At 58.8% G+C, this 24,142-nt stretch overlaps 5 protein-coding genes across 5 annotated transcripts in view; all 5 read right to left on the reverse strand.

The window, feature by feature from the left end:
- Positions 1-24,142, reverse strand: part of BSG (basigin (Ok blood group)) — a 252,324-nt gene that overhangs the window by 36,575 nt on the left and 191,607 nt on the right. The window lies entirely within an intron of this gene.
- Positions 234-2,807, reverse strand: CFD (complement factor D). The gene is made up of 5 exons (XM_060092430.1): positions 2,427-2,807; positions 1,610-1,766; positions 1,375-1,519; positions 1,026-1,283; positions 234-440 (listed from the first exon to the last, which is right to left on the reverse strand). Exons 1-5 carry the CDS (start codon positions 2,482-2,484, stop codon positions 279-281), a joined length of 780 nt encoding a protein of 259 aa, XP_059948413.1. The 5' UTR covers positions 2,485-2,807; the 3' UTR covers positions 234-278.
- On the reverse strand, positions 5,007-7,515 carry ELANE (elastase, neutrophil expressed). The gene is made up of 5 exons (XM_060094510.1): positions 7,449-7,515; positions 6,949-7,105; positions 6,608-6,749; positions 5,381-5,611; positions 5,007-5,213 (listed from the first exon to the last, which is right to left on the reverse strand). Exons 1-5 carry the CDS (start codon positions 7,513-7,515, stop codon positions 5,007-5,009), a joined length of 804 nt encoding a protein of 267 aa, XP_059950493.1.
- PRTN3 (proteinase 3) lies at positions 10,764-13,822 on the reverse strand. Its single transcript, XM_060094511.1, has 5 exons — positions 13,756-13,822; positions 12,808-12,967; positions 12,273-12,414; positions 11,346-11,576; positions 10,764-10,934 (listed from the first exon to the last, which is right to left on the reverse strand). The coding sequence occupies exons 1-5, from the start codon at positions 13,820-13,822 to the stop codon at positions 10,764-10,766; spliced, it is 771 nt and encodes a 256-aa protein (XP_059950494.1).
- On the reverse strand, positions 14,626-23,299 carry AZU1 (azurocidin 1). The gene is made up of 6 exons (XM_060094512.1): positions 23,242-23,299; positions 22,806-22,962; positions 22,250-22,391; positions 21,263-21,496; positions 20,707-20,850; positions 14,626-14,712 (listed from the first exon to the last, which is right to left on the reverse strand). The coding sequence occupies exons 1-6, from the start codon at positions 23,297-23,299 to the stop codon at positions 14,626-14,628; spliced, it is 822 nt and encodes a 273-aa protein (XP_059950495.1).

Raw genomic sequence — 24,142 nt, forward strand, 5'->3', positions numbered from 1 at the left:
TGGCCGAGACGTGAAGCGACTCCTGGCAGCTCCAGCCCGGCTTGAAGGGCGTGGGGTCTCCGGACTTTTGTCCCCGAAGATCCCTACGCCAGGCACGCCGTCTCTCAGCCTTTGGGTCACCTCCTGGCACCGGATTACCAGGACGCTGCCGCCCCCCTCAGTTTGGCTCGACTCCATCCGCTCCCTCACGCAGCGTGCAATCTGTAAAGGCGGACCGGGTGCAGGAATGGATGACTTTATTGCTCGGGCCCCCGTGACCGCCGCCCCTCAGGTCCTCCTCAGACAGCTGAGTCCTCAGCCATCACTCCGTCGATCCAGGCCACGTAGCTCGCCAAGCGCGTGTAGATGCCGGGCTTCTTGCGGTTGCCGCAAACACGTGAGCCCGAGGTGACCACGCCCTCGGCCGCGCCGCCGCACACCAGCGGGCCTCCAGAGTCACCCTACAGGGAGCGATGTCATGAGGTCCGGTGCAGGGCCGCCGCAGGCGTCCTGTCCGGCTCCACCGGCGCCTGCTGCAATTCCCCTCAGCCCGCCGGTCCCAACAGTTCCCTCGCTCGTCAATCTCAGGCCCCGCCCACCAAGGTCCCACCTCCGCCGGCTTTCGGCTCCACCCCTTTCCAGGCTCCACTCCGCACTCCGTCCCACAGAAGTGGAGCAGCCGACTCCTCCGACCCTGCCCCACTCCTGGCCCTCTCCAAGCTCGGGCCCCAACTCGTCCGCACCCTCTTCCAGATCCCACCTCTCCTCCCAACCCTGCTTAGACCTCAGGCCAGCCACGCCTACCCAGTCTGTGTCATTGACCCATCTCAGCCCCGACACCTGCCTCAGGCCACGCCCACTCTCCTGGGGGGGGCACTCTGCGAGCTCCCCCGCACGGCCCGCCCTTTCCATTAGCCTCGCCTCCTGTATTCCCGCGCGCCCCGCCCCTTCTGTTGGCTCCGCCCCCAGCAGGCCGGGCCCCCTCTGCCCCGCCCTCCAGAGGCCGCGGACCCCACCGCTCTACTGGCCCAGCCCCGCCCTTGCACCTTGCAGCTGTCCCGGTGGCTGCTCTCCGCGCACATCATGCTCTTGGTGATGGTGCCGTCATGGTACTTGCGCAGGTTGCAGGTGGCGCGGTCGAGCACCGGCAGGAGTAGGTGCTGCAGGCGGTCGGGCCGCCGGCCAGCGTGAGTGACCACGCCCCAGCCGGCCACGTCGCAGAGCGTGCCGGCCGCCACGTCGCGGTCCTCGCGCTGCCAGGGCAGGGGCTGCACGGCGGGGCCCAGCACGGCCTTCTCAGAGAGCTGGGGGTTGGGGCGGAAGGGGATGTTAGGGTCGGGGCGGGGGCGGGGGCCCCGGGGCAGCAGGCGGGGACTGGGGCTAGACTCAGCAGACCTGCAGCAGGAGGAGGTCGTGGTCGATGGTGTCCGTCCGGCTGTCCGGGTGGGGCACTGCGCGTAGCACGTCGTACAGGCGCTTGGAGGGCTCCGGCTGTGACAGGGAGTGCGCGCCCAGGAGCACCTGCACCTTCCCGTCGGCCCTAGTAGGGGGGTGGGTGGACCCACATCAGAGCCACGTTCCCGCCGCACCTCACCCCACCCCGTTCCGCTCTTTGCCCCAGGCCACTCACACATCCTCCAGGCAGTGCGCTGCGCTCATCACCCACTGCTCGGCCACCAGGAAGCCTCCGCACACGTGCTTGCCGTTCACCTGCACGGATGCCATGTAGGGCCGCGAGTGGGACATGGCCTCTCGGCCGCCCAGGATCCTGCCGCGGGGCTGAGCCGCTGGAGGTAGGCAGGTCAGCGTGAGGACTTCGGGGGTGACTGCAGCCCTCCCCGCTAGGATTCCCTCTCTACCCCGAGGCGGCCCCAGCACCCCTCAGACCTGGAAATCCATCCTTACAATCCTCCCCACAGAGTTGCAAACTTCGGGGGGCCCAGGGAGGAATACCCGAGAAGACAGATGATAGGGAGTGACCGAGTCTGGGGCAAACTCCATACCTACACATTGCGCCTGAGGCTTCAATTTAAAAATAAGGAAAGCCGGACTGTCCAAACCCAACACCCCTGCCAGCCATTTGCCCCTCGAGCTGCCGGTTTTCCAGTGTGTGGAAAGCTAGGTTCAAAGTTTTGAGAATTCCCCCTGGTGGTCCAGTGGTTAGGACTCGTTGCTTTCACTGCCGAGTGCACGGGTTCAATCCCTGGTGGGTGAACTAAGATCCCACAAGCTGCACAGCCCGGCCCCCTCCCCCTCCAAGAAAAATAAACCACCAAAATTTTGAGAATTCCTTGGTTTTCAGAGCCTTCCGTTCACATGAAACCTGCCCCCTCCCTGCCCACTTAGGGGGGCTGGAGGACAGTCCTGTTTGACAGAGCAGGCCCCCTGGCTGACCGCCCTGCAGGCTGGTGGCCCCCAGCGGTCACCGCAGGCCCAGGTCCACTCACCGCACACGGCCGCCCCGAGGAGGATCAGAGCCGCCAGGTCCAGGGAGCGGTCCGCCATTATGCTGCTGTGGCCTTGACACTGACCCAGGCCAGGCCCTGAGGGTGCTTTTATGAGGGTGGAAGGGGGCGGGCCCTCGCGGGCCTTCCCACAGGCCCTATCAGCCAGGTGGGCAGCAGCCCAGTTGGGCAAGGGGACGCCGCCTGTCCACCCTCCCCAGGGGTGTGGTTGTCTTCCATGGACTTTGTACCAAGAGTACAGACAGGCTGCTGGGCGTGCGTCCCGCCCCTGTGAGCCTGGCCCAGGGCTGGCCCCGGTGTGGGGAGCAACCCCTCAGGGTGGGCAGCAGGCAGAGCAGAGGGATGGACCTACACCCAGCCCCACGGCCCCGTCTCCCCAGGGTGCCTTTGCAGCCCCAAAGTTTCACAACAGCAGCTGGAAACCACAGTTTGTAAACAACCCACTTCCTCATTTTCAGCTTCTCTCTTCTTTCTCTTCCTCCTGCAACTTGGAGAGGAGGTCGTGTGGGGGTGGGGGAGAGGTCATCCAACACCCTTGTCCCTGTTGCTGTGGCTCTGGAGCTTGATACCCCCAACAAGTAGAATATTGGAAAGGTGGTGTGTATGGGGCAGCTGGAAAGACCGTTGGATACAAGTGACAGAAAAACCGAGGCAAACTGGGTGGAGCCTTCTACAAGGAAATTATGTGGAAAGTTCATGGATCTACCTTCAGGTGTAGCTTGATCCAGTTACCTGAACAAGGTCAGGTTTCTGCCTTTGGTTCCTCCTTTCCTCCTTGGTGGCTTTTCTCCTCACCAGGCTCCCCTGTTGTGACCCCAGGGGCCCCAGACTCAGCCCAGGAGCTCAGTCAGCCCTCCGCAAATTCCCCATCACTCTAGCCAGAATCTCAAGCCTGCCTCTGACTGGCCGAGCTTGGATCTCATGCCCCTACACTGTCACTGTGGGCAGGGGATGGCAGGTTCTGAGGAGCAGAACCTGGGTCACATGGCCCTCTATAAGTTGGGGATGGTGTGTCAACATCTCGTGAACCTACTAGTGGGAGATGCTGCGTGTGACCAGAAGGGTGAGGAGGACCTCAAGCTGTTCCCAGTGGGAACAGTGCACAATCTTTTCCCCTCTACTACTTTTCATGGTGAAAAGAAAAATAGAAAACAACATAGCAAATGTGATTTGTTAGATCCCAGCATGTTTTCTTACTCAAATCAGAAACTCTGAAACGAAAGCCCATTCGCATGTGGAGTCCAAATTATGTAAGTAAGAGTGTTGAAAATTGCAACAAAATTTAGAAATGACCCAACAAGACAAGATGGTTCAATAAATAACCCTGCACGTCCCCGGATGCTTTGTTGACATGGAAAGACCGCCAGGGTGTAGTATTAAGTGGAAAAAGTGATTGCAGGGCAGTGGGTCACCTTTCTGAGCCGCTGGCACTTGCGGGGAGGTGTGCCCCGGTGACAACCTGAGGGAAGAGCTGGCAGGCAGAGGGAACAGAAAACGTTAATGACCTTGAGGTGGGTCCCCCCCCCGGGGTGCTGCTGCAGGGATGGGGTATTTGAGGGTTTGGCACGAGGGGACAGAGAGGGAGAGATTTATCCTGGCCCCCTGGTGTGGGGTCCGGGGTGGGGGAAAGGGTGTTACCTGATGTTACTTCTCTCATTTGCTTGCTTGGGTGATTGTTTCCCCCACCATCAGACTGTGAGCCGAGTGATGGCAGAGACCACATGTGTCGTGGTCCCCACCTGTGGCCCCAGGAGGTTCCTTCTCAGGCTCAGAGGCAGAAGAGGGGTACAGGCTGGTCGTCTCCCCCAGGGCTGTGACTCCTTCGGGGCTGGGTGTTTCCTTGTGAAACGTCTGCTCGGCTTTGCCCCCCGACCCCTGCCAAGGCAGAAGGCTGGGGAGGTGGGGGAGGGATTGTCTCCCCACCCAGTGAGGCCAAGGCTGGCCTGGGATCCCAACCCCTGGCTGGGTCCTTCCCAGATAGCTCCTCACTCTTCCCCACAGGGAAACTGAGGCTCAGAGACAGCAAGCAAGTTGCCCAAAGTCACAGAGCTGGGACTCAAACCCAAGCTCCTGAGCGTGGCTTCACAGCTCTCTGCACCTCTACTTCCTCATCTGTAAAGTGGGGCAACTCATAGGACCTTCCTCGAGGGTGGAGAGGACCAGTTGAGTGAGAATACTTGCAAAGACTCAGAATGATTTCTATGCCTTGTAAGCACTCATGAACACTTGCTACAGTGCTTTTCATTATCGCCACCTGCAACATTAGTTTAATTATGCTTTATAGGAGGAAAAACCAGAAATGGCAATCAGTATCCTTTTGTAGAGGGTGAGGAAGGGACTCCTTACCCCAATGCCCTGAATTAGCTGCCACCTGGTGGCAGCGTACTCGTGACATGCCCAAGACATTCTCCTGAGGACTTTCGACACTCGATTGCACAACCAACAAACACCCAGACACATTCTACAAAGCAGAATGTTTTTATTGTGCTAGGTGCCACATGATGCTGCATGGGAAGGGCCCAGCCAGGGGCAGGTGAGGTGGGGTGACAGGAGAAGCCCCTTCTAGCAGGTCCTGCCCGCAGCGTCCCTAGGGTGGAGAGAGGGGCCGTCATTGTCACCGTAGCAGCGGATGATGGAGTTGATCCAGTCTGCAAACTTGGCGACGGAGGTAAAGGTGTCTGGGTAGATCCCGGAGCCGCAACCCCCTCGGATGAAGGAATCGATCCCGTGGACCAGCCTGTTGCAGACCAGGGGCCCGCCGGAGTCCCCCTGTGGAGCCAGACAAGTTCGGGAGTCTGGGCTTCCAGTCCCCACCCTCACACCCCCACCCACCCCCTTCAGGGTCGGGGATTCCTTCCATGGGTCTGGCTGTAGTCCTAGTTGCTGCAGCCTGGATGAGAGCGTGGTGGTGGCTCGGGGGAACATGGGGTACGTACAAAGCAGATGCCAGCATGCTGGCCTGGCACCAGGGTGCACACGTTGGAGGGGCGGCAGAGGGCTGTCACCACGGTCACGTTGATCTGCTGCAGGACTGGGGGCGGTGGCCGGTTGGTGCCCAGCTGGCCCCAGCCCATGGCCACACACTGCACCCCTTCTCCCACACCTTGGTCCTGGGTGGGCAGCCGGGCCACCTGCACGTTGGTGTTGATGGTGGCCATCCTACTGAGCTGCAGCAGGTGGGACGGAGCAGTGGCATGTCACAGAGGGTGGGGAGTGATGACCCTTGCCTCTCTGGGCCCTGGTTTCCCCAACCGAGGCTCCACCATGGTTCTGGGATGTTTCAGAGCAGGACACCCACCCTGCAGGTTGCCTCCCACTTCAAGCCTCAGTTTCCCCATCTGTAAAGTGGGAGCAGTCACCGTGGCTCAGGGCATCCCTGGATCTGTCTTGAGTGCAGTAAACAGTAGGTAATAGGGTTTCCCTGGTGGCACAGTGGTTGAGAATCTGCCTGCTAATGCAGGGGACACGGGTTTGAGCCCTGCTCTGGGAGGATCCCACATGCCGCGGAGCAACTAGGCCCGTGAGCCACAACTACTGAGCCTTGTGCTCCGCAACAAGAGAGACCACAATAGTGAGAGGCCCGCACACCGCGATGAAGAGTGGCCCCCGCTTGCCACAACTAGAGAAAGCCCTTGTACAGAAACGAAGACCCAACACAGCAAAAATAAATAAATTAATCAATAAACTCCTACCCCCAACATCTTCTTAAAAAAAAAACAAAACAGTAGGTAATAAAGCAAACTATGGACCATAGCAACAACCATAAAACCCTTGTCCTAGAACATTCCCTGAGAATAATCATAGCTGGGCAAGCAGAGGGGAAAGGCAGGTTTCTCCCTCCAGTCTCCCACTGGCCCGAATGTGGGGAATTTTGCCCCATTTGGCAAAGAGGGAGACTGCCCCTGCCCTCCGCCAGCGGGCACAAAAATACCTTTCTCGCTGTCACCTCATCTAATCTCTGACAGCCCTGCACGGCGGGGGTGGGGTGGGGGTGGGGAGTACTCTGTTTTACAGAGGGGGAGACTGAGGCACACAGAGATGGGGGCGACACCAGGTCTGCGCCCGCCAGCCTTGTCCACCAGGCTCCTGCCCCTGTCCCGCCCTCCCCAAGCCTCCCGCGGGCCTTTGCACCTGCCCTTCCTGCCCCGCCCCCGGCCGCGCACCTGGAGAACCGCGATGTCGTTCTGCAGGCTCAAGGGGTTGAAGCCGTTTTCAAAGACCCGCTGGACCCTGAACGTCTGCCGGGTCCGCTCTCGCTGCCGCAGGTTATGTGCCCCCAGCACCACGCGCACCGACCGGGAGTTCCTGGGGCGGGGGGAACAGGAGGCGATTGGGGCGCCCCCGGGGTCGGGAGCGGCGGAGAGACCCCGCCCGAGCGCAGGAGGACCTGCAGACCCTCGCGCCTTCGCCGGAAGGCCCCACCCCGGGCCCGCAGCACGGCCCGCGCGACCCTCCCGCGGCGGGCGGACTGGAACCCGAGATGGGGACGTGCGGGGACACTCACAGGCCGTTCAGACAGTGCGCGGCTGACAGCACGAAGTTCCGCGCGATCAGGGTGGCGCCGCAGAAATGGCGTCCGCGCCTCTGCAGGGACGCCATGAAGGGCCACGCGTGCGGCCTGGCCGGCCGGCCCCCCACGATCTCCGAGGCCAGCGCAGGGCCTGGGGGCAAGGGCGGTGGCGGCGGTGAGCGGCGCGGAGGAGCCCCGCCCCCGCCCGGGAACCCCCGCCCCTCTCCCAGGACCCCACCGGGTCGGGTTCTTGCCGTGCTTGTCGCCCAGAGAGGGGAGGGGGCCTGCACGGTCCCCCTGCCAGGGCGCAGCTAGGTCTGGACTTCACCCACTGGGAGTCCCCAGAGACCCCACTGTTCAGACCTCACCACTCAGGACCTCAGCCTTCTCCTTATCCCAGCTGTCACTCCCCATGAGGATGAGGGGGCTGGGAGGGTCCCCAGCAGGTGGAGAGGCAGGAATGGACCCCAGGGACACACCCGGGCCCCGCTCACCGCCCAGCAGCACAGCCAACAGGACAGCGGCCAGGGCAGGGCTGGAGGGTCTGCAGCTTTGGATCATGGCTGGGCAGGTGCTCTGGCGTCTCTGCCCTTTGTGCCCACCTTCCCCTCTTATAGCCCCCATGCATGGAGGCCGTTGCAGTTGCCCGTGGGGGGGCCTGGTGCCCCAGCTTCCTCTCCCCATTCTGGGACGTGGGGGACGAGGGGGTGATGGGAAGAACAGGGGAGAGAGGATGTGTGCAAGGGGCGGGGCTGGCTCCAGGGGGGCCCCCAGATCAAACGCAGGATGCACAATTAAATCGGAACGTCAGATAAACTTTCTTTTTTTTTAGCATAAGTATATCCCAAATATAAGCACAGGATGTACTTACATACAAAGTTTGTCTTTGTTTATCCGATATTCAGAGTTAGCTGGGAGTACTGTATTTTTGCTAAATCTGACGACCCCGGCCCAGAGGAGTTGGCTGGGACGCCCACGTGCCTCAGTTTACCCAGGGCAACGGCAACCACGTGCATGCAGCCCTGTCCTGACATTTGGGAGGCGTGGCAGGGGTCCCCCCATGAGCTGCCTACCCAGTGAAGTGGTGGGGGAACTGGGCTTTGAACCCAGGTGCCCACAATGCACAGCTGGAGGGAGACTTGCTGCCTATTTCCCAGCCTTGCATCTCCCTCTTGGAGCCCAGACTTCCAACCTCTTTTTGGTTGTTGCTCCTAACGGGGAACTCACTCCCACCTGGGACCTGGTCAGTCTCTGGGGGCCCTCAGAGGTTCTGGGAAGGAATCCCTCCCACCCCCACCCCACCCGCACCCCTCTGAGCTTCTCTGAACCCCCTTCCAGCCTGAGGCAGAGGAAAAATTCCCACCCAGGCCTGGAGGCTGGACCGTGGATCTCCAACCAAGTTTGAGAGCTTCAGCCTGGACCTTGGAAGAACTCAAGCCGAACAATGGAGATGGGGTCCACCAGGGCCAGTTCCCAGCCCCGTGGCCCCCGTTCAACTTCCCACCCCCCCCCCCCCCGTCCCAGGCTGCTCCAGCTGCAACGGCCGTAGCCAAGGCTGTTGCAAGAAGCAACGTTCTCCTGGCTTGGAGCAGGGTTCAGGCGAGGGAACCAACGGATCCATCTGCAGGAACAGGCAGGCGGGGGCCCTCAGGGACACCCAGAGGCGGGCTGGGGCTGGAGTCCAGTTTGTCCCTGGGCTCCTCCTTGGTGTGTGGCCACAGGCAAGCAAACCCCCATCTCTCCCCCTCTCGGTGGGGTCCCCACTCTGTTGAGTTAAAGCTACCATAGAGCACTTGGTAAGCACCTGCTGTATACATAACCCTGTTTCCAATGGGGGTGGGAATAATGGAGGAGACCATGCCTCAGGCAGGGAGACTGGATTTAAACAAAAGCTGCATCTATATTGAGCACCACCTGTATACTATTTCCTCACAGGTCATGGTGGCTAAGCTTGTGGACTCTGGGTTCAGATCCTGGAGTGGCCACTTGCCCACTATGACTTCAGGCTATGGATGTAACCCCTCCATGCCTCAGTTTCCTCGTCTGTAAAATGGAAGTTATAGGCTCCCATCTCACAGGATTGTCCTGAGGATTAAATGAATGAACTTTTGTAAAGTTCTCAGCTGAGAAAGTGCTGTCCTTGAGCTCATAGAAAATAGAAAACAGGCTTCCCTGGTGGTGCAATGGTTAAGAATCCACCTGCCAGTGCAGGGGACATGGGTTCGAGCCCTGGTCTGGTAAGGTCCCACATTGCCGCGGAACAACTAAGCCCATGCGCCACAACTACTGAGCCTGCACTCTAGAGCCTGCGAGCCACAACTACTGAAGCCCGTGTGCCACAACTACTGAGCCCGCGCAACTAGAGCCTGTGCTCCACAACAAGAGAAGCCACCACAGTGAGAAGCCCGCGCACCCCTATGAAGAGTAGCCCCCGCGCGAGCGGGGGCTAGAGAAAGCCCGTGCACAGCAACAAAGACCCAAGGCAGCCAAAAAAAAAAAAAAAAGAAAATAGAAAACACCCGGGGCTGTTTTTTTCTGGGTCTTTCTGTTCCCATCAATGGGCTCAATCCAACATTCCCTCCAGCAAACCTCATTTACCCCCAGTGCTGGGCACCAAAATCCCTCTGGGCTTTTTATAGAAACCACTTCCCTGCCGCTGGCCCGTGGGAAATGCAGAAAATTCCCGGCGTTCCCTCAACACTTATCAGCTTGCGTTTCCCAGGGTTCTGGCTTTGTCTCAGGTCTCAGCACACCCTTGCTCCTGCTGAAGTGGAAAACCAGTCCCATCTACTCCCCTGGGGTGGTCAGCTGAGGTGTGGAACAGTTAAAAAGAGGGCAGCCCTGGGGGTTCTGGCTCCAGCTTGAATTCGCATGCTGCCACCAGATGGCGGCAGAGTAAATCAATAACAAAAGAGCTGCCTTCCAACTCTGGTGTGTCCGGTGAGCTGGTTGGCCCCTCTCTCTGAGCCTCCAATGCCTCATTGCCAAGGCCACGTGCCCTCTCCACGGCTGGCCAATGACCCCTACCTCTGCCTGGCCTCAGGCCTCTCCTCTAGACCCCAGTTCATTCTGTGGCCCTGCATGCTCCAGCCCTGCCCTCTCCCTGACCTGCTCTCCTTCCCCCACACCCCCAAGCTTGTCCTGATGCAGGGCCCTTACACTGGCTGTGCCTTGCCTGGCGACACTTCTCCTTTTGTTCGTATTCAGGCATTGCTGCCTCCTTCAAGAAGCCTCCCTAATAGCCCTTCTGACTGCCCCTGACTGGTCAGGAGCCCCACAGGCCCTGGACACCCCATGTTATGAGAGCTTGGTCTTCAAGTGGCCCCGGAGCTGGGAGACACAGAACTGGACAGGACACCCCTAGCCCTGAGGGCCAGGGTGGGGCTCCTTGGACACTTGGGAAATGTCTGGAGTGACTCCATTTTCCAGATGAGGAAACTGAGGCACAGAAAGGGGTGGCAACTTGCCCCGGGTCACACTGGCGGGGCTGGGTTAGAACCCACGTCTGCGGGCATCTGGGGAGTGGGATCCGCTGTGACCTGTGCCCTCCTCCAACTTCCAGGCCTCTATTCCCACCCCGACCCCGAGCTCGGGGTTTGGGGACTCGGATGCTGAGGACCCTGGGCCACTCTCCCCCACATCTCCCCGTGGGAAGGACACAGAGGAGCCGGGGGGACGGTTCAGCTTTTATTGACGCACCGTGGGTCTGCCTGGCTCCCAAGAGCCGGGGAGGGGCAGGAAGCGGGGCACGGGCACAGAAGCAGACCCGCTGCGTCTGTCCACAGCATGGCCTCAGTGCCCGGGGGAGCTCAGGGGCCGTCCTCGCCCCCCGCGTTGCTCAGCACTGAGCGGATCCAGTCTACGTAGAGGGAGACGCGAGCGAAGAAGTCGGGGTACTGGCGGTTGGCGCATCCCCGGATCACAAAGGAGTCCACGCCCTGGATGACACCGTCGCAGATCAAGGGGCCGCCCGAGTCCCCCTGGGGAGGGGGCAGGTCAGTCAGTCACTCAGGCCAGGCCAGCAGCCAGATGAGGCTACCTCAGGGGAAGGGGCCACGTAGGGGTGAAATGATTCCAGTCTAGAATTTTCTTTACAGTATGTGGGTGAGACAGGGAGGGGAGGTCCCTCTGGAGGAGAGCGGGCATTTATTGGCCCCCTACTATATACCTGGACCCCAGAATTCTGGGTGTGGCCCCCGGAGTGGGGCTGGGGCACCCACCCAAGGGGGGCTGCAGGGTGGAAAAGCCCCCAGACCCATGAAGGCCCCGTTACCCCCTCATGATGGGTGTGCCCACCTTCCAGATGGTGTGACGGAGGCACCCGCCTGCCTGCCCTCCCTCCTTCTCCCGGCTGTCCCTGCAGCCACCGAGCTGCAGCCCCCAGTACATACAAAACAGATTCCAGCGCTGCGTTGGGGCACAAAGGTGCACACGTTCTCTGGACGACACAGGAAAGTGACCACGGTGACGTTGAGCTCCTGCAGGACCTGGGGCAGCGGCTCAAAGGTGCCCAGGCGGCCCCAGCCCATGGCCAGGCACTGAGTGCCGTGGGGCAGCAGCTGGTTCTGCTGGGGGAGCTGGGCCACCGCAACCTGGGCGTTGAGGGTGGCCGGGCGGTCCAGCTGGGACAGAGGGCGGTTGGTGGGCAGTGTGTCTTCAGGACCCGCAGCCACCCCTGGACGATTATCTCAAAGTGCCTCCTCCAGGCCTTTGCACATGCTGTTCCCTCCGCCTGGCTCTACCTCAAGGGTCACCTCCTCCAGGAAGGCTGCCCTGATCACCCTCCAAACCTGCCAGGGCTCAGTTTCACATTCCCCGAGGCCATGAGACTCCCCTTTGCAGCACTGGTCACTGTTGCATTCACTCACTTACAAAGCACTTATTGAGCACCAACTGTATGCTTGATCCTGGGCTAAGCCCTGGGGATCCTACCTCTGCCTTCTGGGAGTTGATCTTTGGGGCTGGGAGGGGCCAAGAAGAGAATGGCAGTGGCAGAGTCAAGGGAAACATAGCCCAGTGATGAACAGTGTATTGGGGGAGGGGTGGCTGTCACTCAAGTAGGGTGAGGGGATGCTTCCCTGAGGAGGGGAGGCTGGTGCCAAGGCTGAGGGTATCTGGGAACAGCGCAGGGAGCAGGGAGGGGACACAGCCGGCCAAAGCCTGGGGGCGGGGCGTGGGGGCATCCCGCGTGCTCAGAAGGTGGTGACTGGCTCTCTCCCCACCAGGCCGTGTCCCATGCCCGCAGGGGCTCCTGTACAGTAGGTGCTGGAAAATGAATGAACAGGGGTCCCTGGGCCCTGCTGGCCTCACCCACCCACCTGCAGGAGGAGGACGTCATTCAGCGTCTCCTGTGGGTTGTAGTTGTTCTCAAACAGGCGGCTGATGCTGAACCTCTGCTCGGTGGGCTCGGAGGCCTGCAGGCGGTGGGCCCCGAGCACCACGCTCACCCGCAACGGGTTCCTGAGGGTCAGGGCGTTCATTTCTGGGACCCCGACCCCCCCCCACGTGCCCCCCACCCCCGTCCTGAGGCCCAGGGTGCAGCCCCTCGGGGACTGCCCACCATCCCAGGAGACGCCCCCGCCCCCGTCTGCATCTTGTCCCCGAGGGTTGGACCCCTGGCTTGAGCTAATCCTCCTGGGGCATCAGGGCGTCACGTCGGGCTGGGGAGCAGGGCAGGTGCCCGCCTAGTTTGGGATGAGAGGGTTGGGCAGATGGACGGAGGGGCTGAGAGCAGGCAAGCGGAGGCAGGCCGCGCCTCTCCCCCTCGGACCCCCGGGGCAGCGCCGCGCCCCCTCCCTCGGAGCACCGCCCCCTCCCCGGGCAGGCCCGCACCGCGCAGGCGCACTCACTCACATGTTGCTCAGGCAGTGGGCTGCGGTCAGCACGAAGCGCGGGTGGATCAACGTCCCCCCGCAGAAGTGGTTGCTGGGGAACCTCTGCAGCGACGCCATGTAGGGGCGCGAGTGGGGCTGGGCTTCCCGCCCGCCCACTATCTCCGCGGCCCGGGCTACACCTGGGGGGGACGCCGGGGTCAGCGGCCTTCGCCTTGCCTAACGCCCTCCGCGGCTCCCTGGACGGGGGACCGACCCCACCCCACCGCCCCATCCCCCGCCCAGGGAGCCCAGATGGGGGTCGGGGGACGAGGGCAGAGCCGCTGTGTGGCCTCCACCAGGACCGGGACCCCTCAGAGGCTCCGTTTCCCCATGTGCAAATTGGAGGTCCCATAGCAGCACAGGGGGGCTGGGGGGCTGTGGAGGGAAGAGGCCCAGGCCCAGGACAGTTAGCGCTGGGGAGAGCCCGGTGGTCATTAACATTATTATTTCTGAAGGCTCCCAGGAAGCAGCGGTGCCCAGTCCTGGAGGTCAGGAGGGGGAAGAAGCTGGCAAGATGACCCATCTTGCAGATGGACAAACTGAGGCATGAAAAAGCCTCATCAGGATGAGGGCGGAGGGGTTCCCTCACTCCGGTTTTTCCTCTGACGTGCGTCATTCACCCGGTGACACATTCGTTCGTGCGTGCACACTTACTGAGTGCTTGCTGGGTGCCAGGTGCTGTCCAGGGATTCTGGTTATACTGAGTCCCTAGGGCACCTCCCTGGGCAGGAAGGACTAGGTTTTGCCCATTTTACAGATGGGGAAAGAGAGCTGCATATCCCAGGCCCCCCCTTTCTCTCCTCCCCTCCCCTTGAGGCATTCATCCCAAGCAGCCAGCTGAGCCGGGTCCTGCTTCACTTTCCCCATCTGAGCCGTGAGGGCGTGGGACAGGCAGACGGACGGACGGACAGACTTGGACCCCACTCACCGCCCAGCAGCACAGCCAGCAGCACCGGGGCGAGGGCAGGGCTGGAGGGTCTGCAGCTTTGGGTCATGGTTGGGCCATGCCCCCTGCCTGCCCGCCCCCTCTTATAGCTCCAATTCAGGGAGGCTATTAGGGTTGCCCCATACCTGGGCTGGGCGTCCCCACTTCCTCCTTCCAGCTCGAGGGCTCGGGAGCTTGGGGGTCAAAGCTGCACCCCAGGAAGCCTGCAGGGGCTTCAGGCTCAGGCTCGGGGTCCCGGCACCCCCAGGAGATGTAGGAAGCTGGCTCCCACCCACCCATTGCTGGGGGTCCTCTGGACAAGGGGGCTTGTGGCCACAGCCCTCACAGTGACATGCACCCCAGCTTCCACACCTCCAAGGGGGCACTGCCTGCCCCCAGAGGGTCCCTGTAGCCCCAGCAAGGTGAGATGTGGCCGACGTATGCAGGGGTGGGATGAACCCACTCAGCGGGACAGAAAAGGGGGTGAGGGTCTCAGAGCCCTGCGCCTCCTGAGACCCACAGGATCATCTCTCTGCCCTCACTTTGTCTGGGGGAGTCACTCTTCTCTCTAAGGCAGAGCTCTCACCTGGGGCGATTCCTCCCCCAGGGACAACTGGAGATATCTGGGGACACCTGTGGTCGTCATGACTGGGGGGCTCCTGGCATGCAGTGGTTGGGACCAGGGATGCTGCCCCACGTGGGAGGGGGCAGGGGGAGACTCTGGTGCCGGGAGACATTTATTTATGTATCTATTTATAACTGACTCATTATTATGAAAAATTTAAACCTACAGAAGCATAGATAGAGGAGCTCACGGAATTTGGGGGCCAAAAAAAAAGATTTTAAGCTTTTCATTTTGAAATCATTTCACGCTTACAGCGGTCTGCAGAATTCCCGGATGTGCTGCCCCAGCTTCCCCGGGGCCACATCTTGCACAAAGTTTGCCCCCTCACAGGCCACCTGGATTTCACAATCAGCCAGTCTCTGGTCCAGGATCCCCCAACCCACCTCCCCGAGTCTCCTGGGCTCTGGGGCAGCCCCTCAGCCTCTCCTGTCCTTCGTGCTGTGTCCTTGGTGGCAACCTGGCGGGGTTTTGGGGGAACGTCCCTCCAAATGGGCTTGTACAGGGTCCCCACACGGAGATGGGGTCTGCATACCGAGCGGTGGTCCCCAGGACGTGGGGCATCTCTGAGGTGCCTGTGTGTCCCTCCCGCCGAGTCACACTTTCCCCTTTGGAATGAATGAACGTCTCTGAGGCAGAAGCACCTGCTCTGAGTTTTGCGCACCAAGGACTCCTGGAGCAGCCTGCGTGCCTCACTGCTTCCTGCCCTGCAGGTGGCTGCCCCTCTGCCGATGCATTTTTATTTTTTATCTTTTAAATTTTATTGAAGTAGAGTTGATTTACAATGTTGTGTTAATTTCTACTGAACAGCAAATATATATATATTCTTTTCTTCCCCCCCCCAGGCTCTTTTTTTCAAATTAATTAATTTATTTTTATATTCTTTTCCATATTCTTTTCTGTTATGGTTTATCACAGGATAGTGAATATAGTTTCCTGTGCTATACAGTAGGACCTTGCTGTTTGTCCATCCTATGTATAATAGTTTGCATCTGCTAACCGCAAACTCCCAATCCATCCCTCCCCCACCCCCTCCCCCTTGGCAACCATAACTCTGTTCTCTATGTCCATGAGTCTGTTTCTGTTTCAAAGATAAGTTCATTTGTGTCATATTTGAGATTCCACATTTAAGTGATATCATATGATGTTTGTCTTTCTCTTTCTGACTTACTTCACTTAGTATGATCATATCTAGGTTCATCCATGTTGCTGCAAATGACATTATTTCATTCTTTTTTATGGCTGAGTAATATTCCATTGTATAAATGTACCACATCTTATTTATCCATTCCTCTGTCGATGGACATTTAGGTTGTTTCCATGTCTTGGCTATTGTGAACAGTGCTGTTATGAATATAAGGGTGCGTGTATCTTTTCAAATTATACTTTTGTCCGGGGTATATGCCCAAGAGTGGGATTGCTGGATCATATGGCAACTCTATTTTTAGTTTTTTGAGGAACCTCCCTACTGTTTTCCTTAATGGCTGCACCAACTTACATTCCCACCAACAGTGTAGGAGGGTTCCCTTTTCTCCACACCCTCTCCAGCATTTGTAATTTGTAGACTTTTTGATGGTGGCCATTCAGACCGTTGTGAGGTCAGAATTCACACCTCATTGTATTTTTGATTTCCTCTTCTCTAATCATTAGTGATCTTTTCATGTGCCTGTTGGCCATCTGTATTGCCGATGTGTTTTTAAGTCACACATCAGCCCAGTCACTCGGGAAAGGCCGCCGGGCGTCTGGGACTCCGCAGCCCTGGGTGTGGCCCTGACATGTCTCCACAGGAACCCAGGGCTGCTGTGCCTTTTGCTTTCAGAACTGGTTTTTCTCGTTTGACAAGAACATCTCTGCGGACTGGCACTGTCCGGTCCAGCGGGGCAGGCTGCTTGGTGCCTCGGTTTCCCCACCTGTACAGTGGGGTGATTGTAGTAATAGTCCCTCCCCCAGGGTGACAGCAGGAGGATTTGATAAGTTGGAGTATTGGAGTGTGTGGGTGCACAGTGAGGTGAGGTGAGCCCTGTCGCTGCCACCCCACCACCCCCTTCCTTTTTCTGCTGTGCTTCTCCCCGTCTCAGCCCATCCTCTCGGCGGCTGGGCCGGGTCAGCACGTGCCTCTCTCAGATCCAGGCTCTTCTGGGAGCAGACGCGGGGTGGGTACACCCCAGGGTCCGGAGTCCCTCGCCTGGGTTCACATTCTGCTGTGCTTTGTGATTCTGGGCTAGAAACGCCACCTCTCTGGGCCTCGGTTTCCCCATCTGTTAATGATGGGGAGTCATGAGAACAACCCCACCTCAGGGGCTGACTTCCCTAATACAGTTAAGAGCTTGATGAACCATCAGCTGATGAAAGGGGATACACCCAGGGGAACATCACTCAGCCCTGAAAAAGAGAGAGACACTGACACTCACTACAGCGTGGACGGACCCTGAGGACACGATGCTCAGTGAGAGAAGCCGGACACAGAAGGACCCACAGGGTGTGATTCCTTTGACGGGAAACGTCCAGAACAGGCCAGTCCTGTTGGACAGACACAGAGAGTAGGTTCCTGGTTGTCAGGGGCTGGGGGAGAGCATGGGGGTGAGTGCTCATGGGGACAGGGCTTCTTTTCAGGGTGGTGAGAATGTTCTGGAATTAGAGGTGGTGGTTGCACAACCCTGTGACTATACTAAACGCCTCTGATTTGTTAAGTGGGTGGGTTGTATGGTAGGAGAAGCACATTTCGATAAAGCTTTAACTGAAAAAAAGAAACACACACACACAACCTTGCTAAGTAACTGCCCATGGGGTCCTGGCCGGAAGCTCTCACCCACCAGGGAGCCTCCCGGGGGCGGTAGGGGGGGGAGGGGAGTCACAGCATCAGACGAGACAGGGGGATGGCCCGGGGTCCTCCTCTCTGCTCCAGGCCTGGGGTGGGGGCAGGCAGGTGAGTGCAGGGCTGGGGGGCTGCCCGAAGGCAGAGGCTTGGGAAGGCATGGGACTGGGTGTGGGGGCTGGGGGCACCGGGAGCCCTGGGGGTTGTAACTGGGAGGGAGGGAACCATTGGGGGCCTCTGGGGGTCGGGCCAGCAGGTGGAGAGGAAGTGGGGCTGGAAGCTGTGGCCTCAGCCCCTTTCCCGCTCCAACTGTGGCTGGTGCAACAGGCAACGGCCTCGCCCGGGAACACGGGCTGGGGCGGGGCGAAGGGGCAAGCGGACCCAAGCCGACCCACCCAGGATCGAGGGAAGGAGGATGGGAGAGGCTCAGCCTCTGTGTCTCTGCCTCTTTTTCCTCTTCTCTCCTGAAAAAAGAAAAACACTCCTTTCTTGAGGGGGCCAGTGTTGGGGGCTCCAAGCTGGGACCATATGCTCTTGGACCCCAATGCCCTAGGGCCTCAGTTTCCCCATCTGAACAATCAGCAGGTGGACTCCCTGGGACCATTCTGGGCTCCTGAGCCACTGACATTCCTCTCTGGGCCTCAGTTTCCCCTTCTATAAAGCAGGACCCATTCTGAACCCCCAATGCCACTCCTGGGTACAAATCCATAGCACTGAAAATCGATGTTCAAACAAAACATGTACACAAATGTCCACAGCGACGTGATTCACATTAGCCAAGGTGGAACCAACCCAGATGACCATCAACGGACAATGGATATACATCCCTCCACACCCAGGAACATCACTCAGCCGTGAAAAGGGGTGAAGCCCTGACACTCACTACAGCGTGGACGGATCCTGAGGACACGATGCTCAGTGAGAGAAGCCAGACACAGAAGGACACACAATGTGTGATTCCTTTGATGGGAAACGTCCAGAACAGACCAGTCCACAGAGACAGAGAGTTAGTGGTTAGTGGTTGTCAGGAGCTGGGGGAGGGGGAGGAGAGGTGACTGCTAATCGGGACGGAGCTTCTTTTTGGGGTGATGGAATGTTCTGGAACTGGACAGCGGTGAGGGTTGCACAACCTAGTGAAATACACTAAAAACCACTGAATTGTTCCCTTTAAAAGAGTGAATTTTATGTTACGTGAATTTCAGTGCAATAAATTATGAAAAACAAATAAACAGACCCAGGACCCACAGACCAGGCCTGTAGGATGGGGTTAGGGCCTGGCACACAGCTGGTGCCCAATAAGCGCCAGCAACGCCAGTGGTGATAGGAGCTCCCTGGGCCTCGGGCTCCCCATGTGTAAAATGGCTTAATGGCAACACAAGTAACCTCGGTGGCCGGTGGCCGGTGAGTGTGAGCCATCGCTGGGGGCTTCTGGGGCAGCGAGGGGGTGGAGGGCGTGCGGTCAGGGCAGGGGGCTTGGGACGGCACAGCCCCCAATACCACCCGGCTCAGGGCACAGTGCCGCCCCTTTGAGCCCCTCCCCTCCCCTGCATGTTGGGGCATCAGCAGGGCCTCCAGGAGAAGGGCAGAGCTGGGCATCTCCATTTTGGCCCCGACGCCGGCTGGGCTGAGCCTCTTCCATAGCTATGTGCTACCCGCCCGCCCCGGGCTTCTGTGGTCTCCCCACCGCCAGCCCGGAACACTGGATCCTTTGCAGCCTCTTTCCCTCGAGCCACGTGGCAGGACCTGTTCCCCTCTCATGCAAGGTGACACGTGGGCAACCCCCAGGGCGGCACCTGGTTCAGATGCCCGACCCATCCCTGCCACCCCGTCCCCCCCACCAAGACGAGACACCGCAGATGGCAGGCTTAGTGATCACCCCCCTGGGTGAAAAGCCCACATCCCAGGAGGCCAGCGGGCATTTCTCACGCACTGGTTGAGGGGCAGTGTTTCCACATCGTCAAGAGCCTTCTGTGTTTCTTTGCTGTGAACTGTTTACATCCTTGACCCACTTTTTTTACTACTGGGCTCTAATTGTTTTCCTTACTGATTTTAGGTGCACATTATATGTATTATATTATAAATATATTATAAATATATACTATAATATTAATGTATAATATTTACACGATGGATTTATTATATTTTATTATGAGTTATTAAGTATATATATATATATATATATATATATATATTTTTATTTTGGTACGCAGGCCTCTCACCATTGTGGCCTCTCCCATTGCGGAGCACAGGCTCCGGACGCGCAGGCTCAGTGGCCATGGCTCACGGACCCAGCCGCTCCGCGGCATGTGGGATCTTCCCAGACCGGGGCACGAACCCTTGTACCCTGCATCGGCAGGCGGACTCTCAACCACTGCGCCACCAGGGAAGCCCCTGTGTATTATGTTTTATATATCATTTATATACTTATTTTTATTATGTTTTGTATGTTATTTATACGATTATGTCTGTTATGTTTTATATATCATTTATATAAATATATAAATACATATATATATAGTTTGGCTGCACCGCGGGGCATGTGGGATCTTATTTCCCCCACTAGGGATCCAACCCGTGCCCCTTGCAGTGGAAGCGTGGAGTCTTAACCCCTGAACCTCCGGGGAAATCCCTATAAAATTATATTTATTATTTAACATTTATATTTTAGTTCCTTTCACATTAGGCTCTTTTTTCAAGTGGCAAATAGTCTAAAGCCAGTTTCTCGTGTGTCTCTTGACTTTGCTGCATAATATGCAGCCGGGCCTCCGTATCTGTGGGTTCCACACCCGTGGACTGAACCAACCTCGGATTCAACCAACCGCAGATCAAAAATATTTGGGAAAAAAATTTCCAGAAAGTTCTAAAAAGCAAAACTTTAATTTGCTGTAGGCGGGCAACTGTATTTACACAGCATTTACATTTTATCAGGTATTTTAAGTCATCTAGAGATGATTTTAAGTGCACTGAAGGATGTGCATAGGTTACTTGCAAATATTACAGCATTTGATACAAGGGACTTGAGCATCCGCGGATTTGGGTATCCACCGGGGTCCTGGAGCCAAGCCCCTGCAGATACTAAGGGGTGACTGTATTCTCGACCAAAATGAGAGACGGTTAAGGGGGCCTGGAATCTCACAGATGTGGGTTCAGAGCCCACTCTGGCTGTGTGGCCTCAGGGTAGTCACCCAACCTCTCTGAGCCTCGGCGCCACCTCCGTCAGGTGGAGATAACAAGAGCCCCTGGTTCTCAGGGCTGCGAGCGGATTCTGTGAGTGGAGGCCCCTGGGGTGGATGCCACTCTTGCCGGAAGATGTCCCTGCGCTCGGCCCCCAGCCCCTTCCCGCCCCCACAAAGCAGAAATCAGGTGCTGTGGACAGAATGGGAACAGATCCTTTATTAGAGTCACAACCGCGTGGGCTGCGGGATGGGACAGAGGCGTGGGGGGCTGGGCTCCGCGGCAGCTCACACGACCCCCCACCGGCTGGGCTGGGGGTCCGTCAGGCTGGCGCATATCCGACTGGCTGGTTTATAACTGAGTCAATCCAGTCTCTGAACAGTGCCACGCGGGCAAAGAAGTCGGGGCCCCTGCCGCAGGGCCCCCGAGACCAGGAGGCCACGCCATGCGCCAGACCGTTGCAGACGAGGGGGGTGCCCCCGTCCCCCTGCAGGGCGGCAGGAGAGTCAGGGCACCCCAGGCCCAGCCCCCCTACTCTGCTCCCACCCAGAACCACTGCTTATGCCACCCACAAATCCTGTCCCCGCCCCAGGCCCTTGGCACGTGCTGTCCCACTGCCTGCACGCTTTTCCCTCAACTTTGCTCGGTTAACTCCCACCTGCAACTCAGGTGTCAGATGCCCCCAGGAACTCCCTGCTGCCCTGGGCTGGGCCTGTCCCGTGCTCGCCCTTGTCTTGACACCTGACTCCCCCACCCACAAGGTCTGGGAGCCCCTGGCTCCAAATGGGCAGACCCTACCCTGTCCTGTTCCCTGTCTCCAGCCTCCAGCCCAGAGCTTGACACTTGTCCTTGCTTTTGCCACCACCTGGAGCCCACCCCAGGTCACGCCCAGTCCGTACCTGGCAGATGCCGCCCTGGCGGGTAAGGACGCCGGTGCATACATTGTTGGGGCGACACTGGTCCGACGGGGTCACAGTGACGTTCACGACCCTTGGCACTCGGGAGAGACGCCCTCTATGCTTTCGGGTGCCCCAGCCTGCGACCTGGCAGTTGGTGCCAGCTTCCACCGTGGCATTCTGTGGGGGCAGTGGTACCACCGCCACGGCGCTGGTGAGGTTGGCCTGACGGTCCAGCTGGGGAGGAAAACTGAGTCAGGAGAGGGCGGAGCTGGGGACCAGAGCCTCACGGGGCCCAGCTGGGAGCCAGAGTGGCAGCGACGTGAGTTTTGGTCTGTAAAGTGGTTTGGGTCCTGGCCAGCTTAGGCAGTAACTGGCCATGGGGTCCTGGCCAAGTGACTTTACCTCTCTGGGCCTCTGGCGCCTCCAGAGAAGGAATCAATCGTTCTTATCGCAAAGGTGGTTGAGAGACCCTGAAGGTGAAGAGTTTGCCCAGGAAATGCAGATACAAGGTACCATCCCCCGTCACAAGTGACAGAAAATTTTAAAAAATCATATTATGCAGTGTCAGTAATGATGTAGAGAAATGGGCAGGGTTTTTTTTTTTTTTTTTCCGGTATGCAGGCTTTTCACTGTTGTGGCCTCTCCCGTTGCGGAGCACAGGCTCACGGACGCACAGGCTCAGCGGCCATGGCTCACGGACCCAGCCTATCCGCAGCATGTGGGATCTTCCCGGACCAGGGCACGAACCCGCGTCCCCTGCATCGGCAGGCGGACTCTCAACCACTGCGCCACCAGGGAAGCCCAAATGGGCAGTTTTAAATTCTGCTGGTGGGAGGGTAAGTTGGCCCAGCTACTGTGTCCAGGATCCGGAGGATAGCTAAATGGATTGTGCACTTGGCTGTGCGATTTAACCACAGGCTCCGTACATGTGGCTCGTCCCTCCTGAGCCCCCCAGGCCGTCGTGAACCCCCCCACCCCTCTCCCCACCTGCAGCAGCAGCACATCGTTCAGGTTCTCTTGGGGGTCATAGCCATTCTCACTGATGCTCCTGATGGAGAAAGTCTGCCGGGACCTCTCCCGCCGCCTCAGGTTGTAGGCCCCCAGCACCACAGTGGCAATCCTGGTGTTGCTAAGAGCAGGTGGGGGCAGACACCAGGCTGGGGCAGTCCTGGGGCTTGTGGGGAAATCCCCAACCTTCCACACCCACCCCAGGGCCCGGGCATTGATGGGGAGCAGGCTTGCAAATAAGGCAGGGAATTACTAGCCCGCTGAACCACAGCCAAAGGAAGGACAGCGGTGATGGTCAAGCCTCCTTCCTTCCTTCTGCAGCCGTATCGCCCCTCTGTTTCCAGATTGAGACACTCCTGGGCCCCCTTCCTATCCTGGGTCCCCGCATTTCCCTCTCCAAGCCCCTCAACCCTTCCTAAGACCCCCCCTCGCCAAGCCCCGCCCCTTCTCACCTACCAGGCACCGCCCCCCCAGGAATACCCCGAGCTCTCTCCCTCTCCGAGTCCCCCTCCCCACCCTGTGGCTCCCTCCTCACTGGCTTTGGAAGCAGCTGGCGGCTGTCAGGATGAAGCTGGGGTGGATCAGGGCGCCCCCACAGAAGTGCCGCCCTTGGGTTTGAATGGAGGCCAGGAATGGGAATTCCTGCAGCCGGGCCTTCCTGCCACCCACGATGTCCGCCAGGGGGGCCGAGCCTGGGGAGAGGGTGCATTGCAGCTCCCCCAGTTTCATCCCCATCCCTGGGGAGACCCCGGCCTCCCGTCACCCTGTTCCCTAAAAGGACAGGGGCCCACCCTCCCAGGGCTAGTCAGGGCCAGCCTGGCTGTGCGGCCTGGGCCAGGTCGCTTTCCCTCCCTGAGCCTTGAGTCCAGGGAAGCAGGGGCTGGCTCCCGCTGGTCCCTCCCACCAGGGCCTGTCCCCTGCAGCTGGACCCCTGCATGGATGGGGACGTCTGGCCTGGGGCAGGCACTCACTGGCCCTGGAGGTCGCCAGCAGGCCGGCCAGCAGGCCCAGGAGTCTGAGTGCCGTCATGACGGGGGCCGCTGGGGGTGGCTGGGATGGTGGCGCCCTTATACCTGGGGCCTTGGCCATTGGCACACCCCAGACCCAGGGCCCGGCCCCTCCCGTCAGGAACAGGGGAAGTTGCCCAAGGCCTCCAGAGTCAACCGCTCCTGGGGCCTGCCGGGGCCCTCCAACTGCCCACCCTGTGCCCCGTCCTCCCCTCTGTACGGTGGGCGACCCGTCAGATGTGGGTGAGGCTGACACCCAGCCATGCCACTCACAATGGGGGCTCCGCTTGGCTTTCCAGCCTGACTGCTGGGGGTTCCACCACTGCCCACCTGTCCTGGGACTGAGTCCTGCTGGCTTTTGCATGTGTGTGTTTTTACTGCTTTTTATTTTTTTTTAAACAGCTTTATTGAGATATAATTCAAGTACCACGCAATTCATCTGTTTAAAGCGTGCAATTCCATCGTTTTTTGTATCTTCACAGCGTTACGCAGCCATCACCCCAATTTTAGAACATTCCATCACCTCAATAGAAGCCCTGTCCCCATCAGCAGTCACTCCCCCTCCCATCCCCCAGCCCCTGACAACCAGGAACCCACTCTCCATCTGTGGATTTGCCTGTTCCAGACGTTTCCCATCAATGGAATCACACACTGTGTGTCTTCTGTGTCCAGCTTTTCACTTACAGGGTTTTTATCTGTGGGCACCTGGCTGGGTCACTCTCCCACCCTCAGTCTTTGCATCTCTAAAGTGGGCAGGTGCGGCCATGGAGCCCCCAGGTGGTCCTGGAGAGGTTGTCTCCCCTTCCCTGTCCTCGAAGCAGGGTCTTCAGAGGTTTCAGGCACTCAGAACCTGGGCAAGAGATGA

Source organism: Mesoplodon densirostris, chromosome 3, assembly GCF_025265405.1.
Source record: "Mesoplodon densirostris isolate mMesDen1 chromosome 3, mMesDen1 primary haplotype, whole genome shotgun sequence".
Lineage (NCBI taxonomy): Eukaryota > Metazoa > Chordata > Mammalia > Artiodactyla > Ziphiidae > Mesoplodon > Mesoplodon densirostris.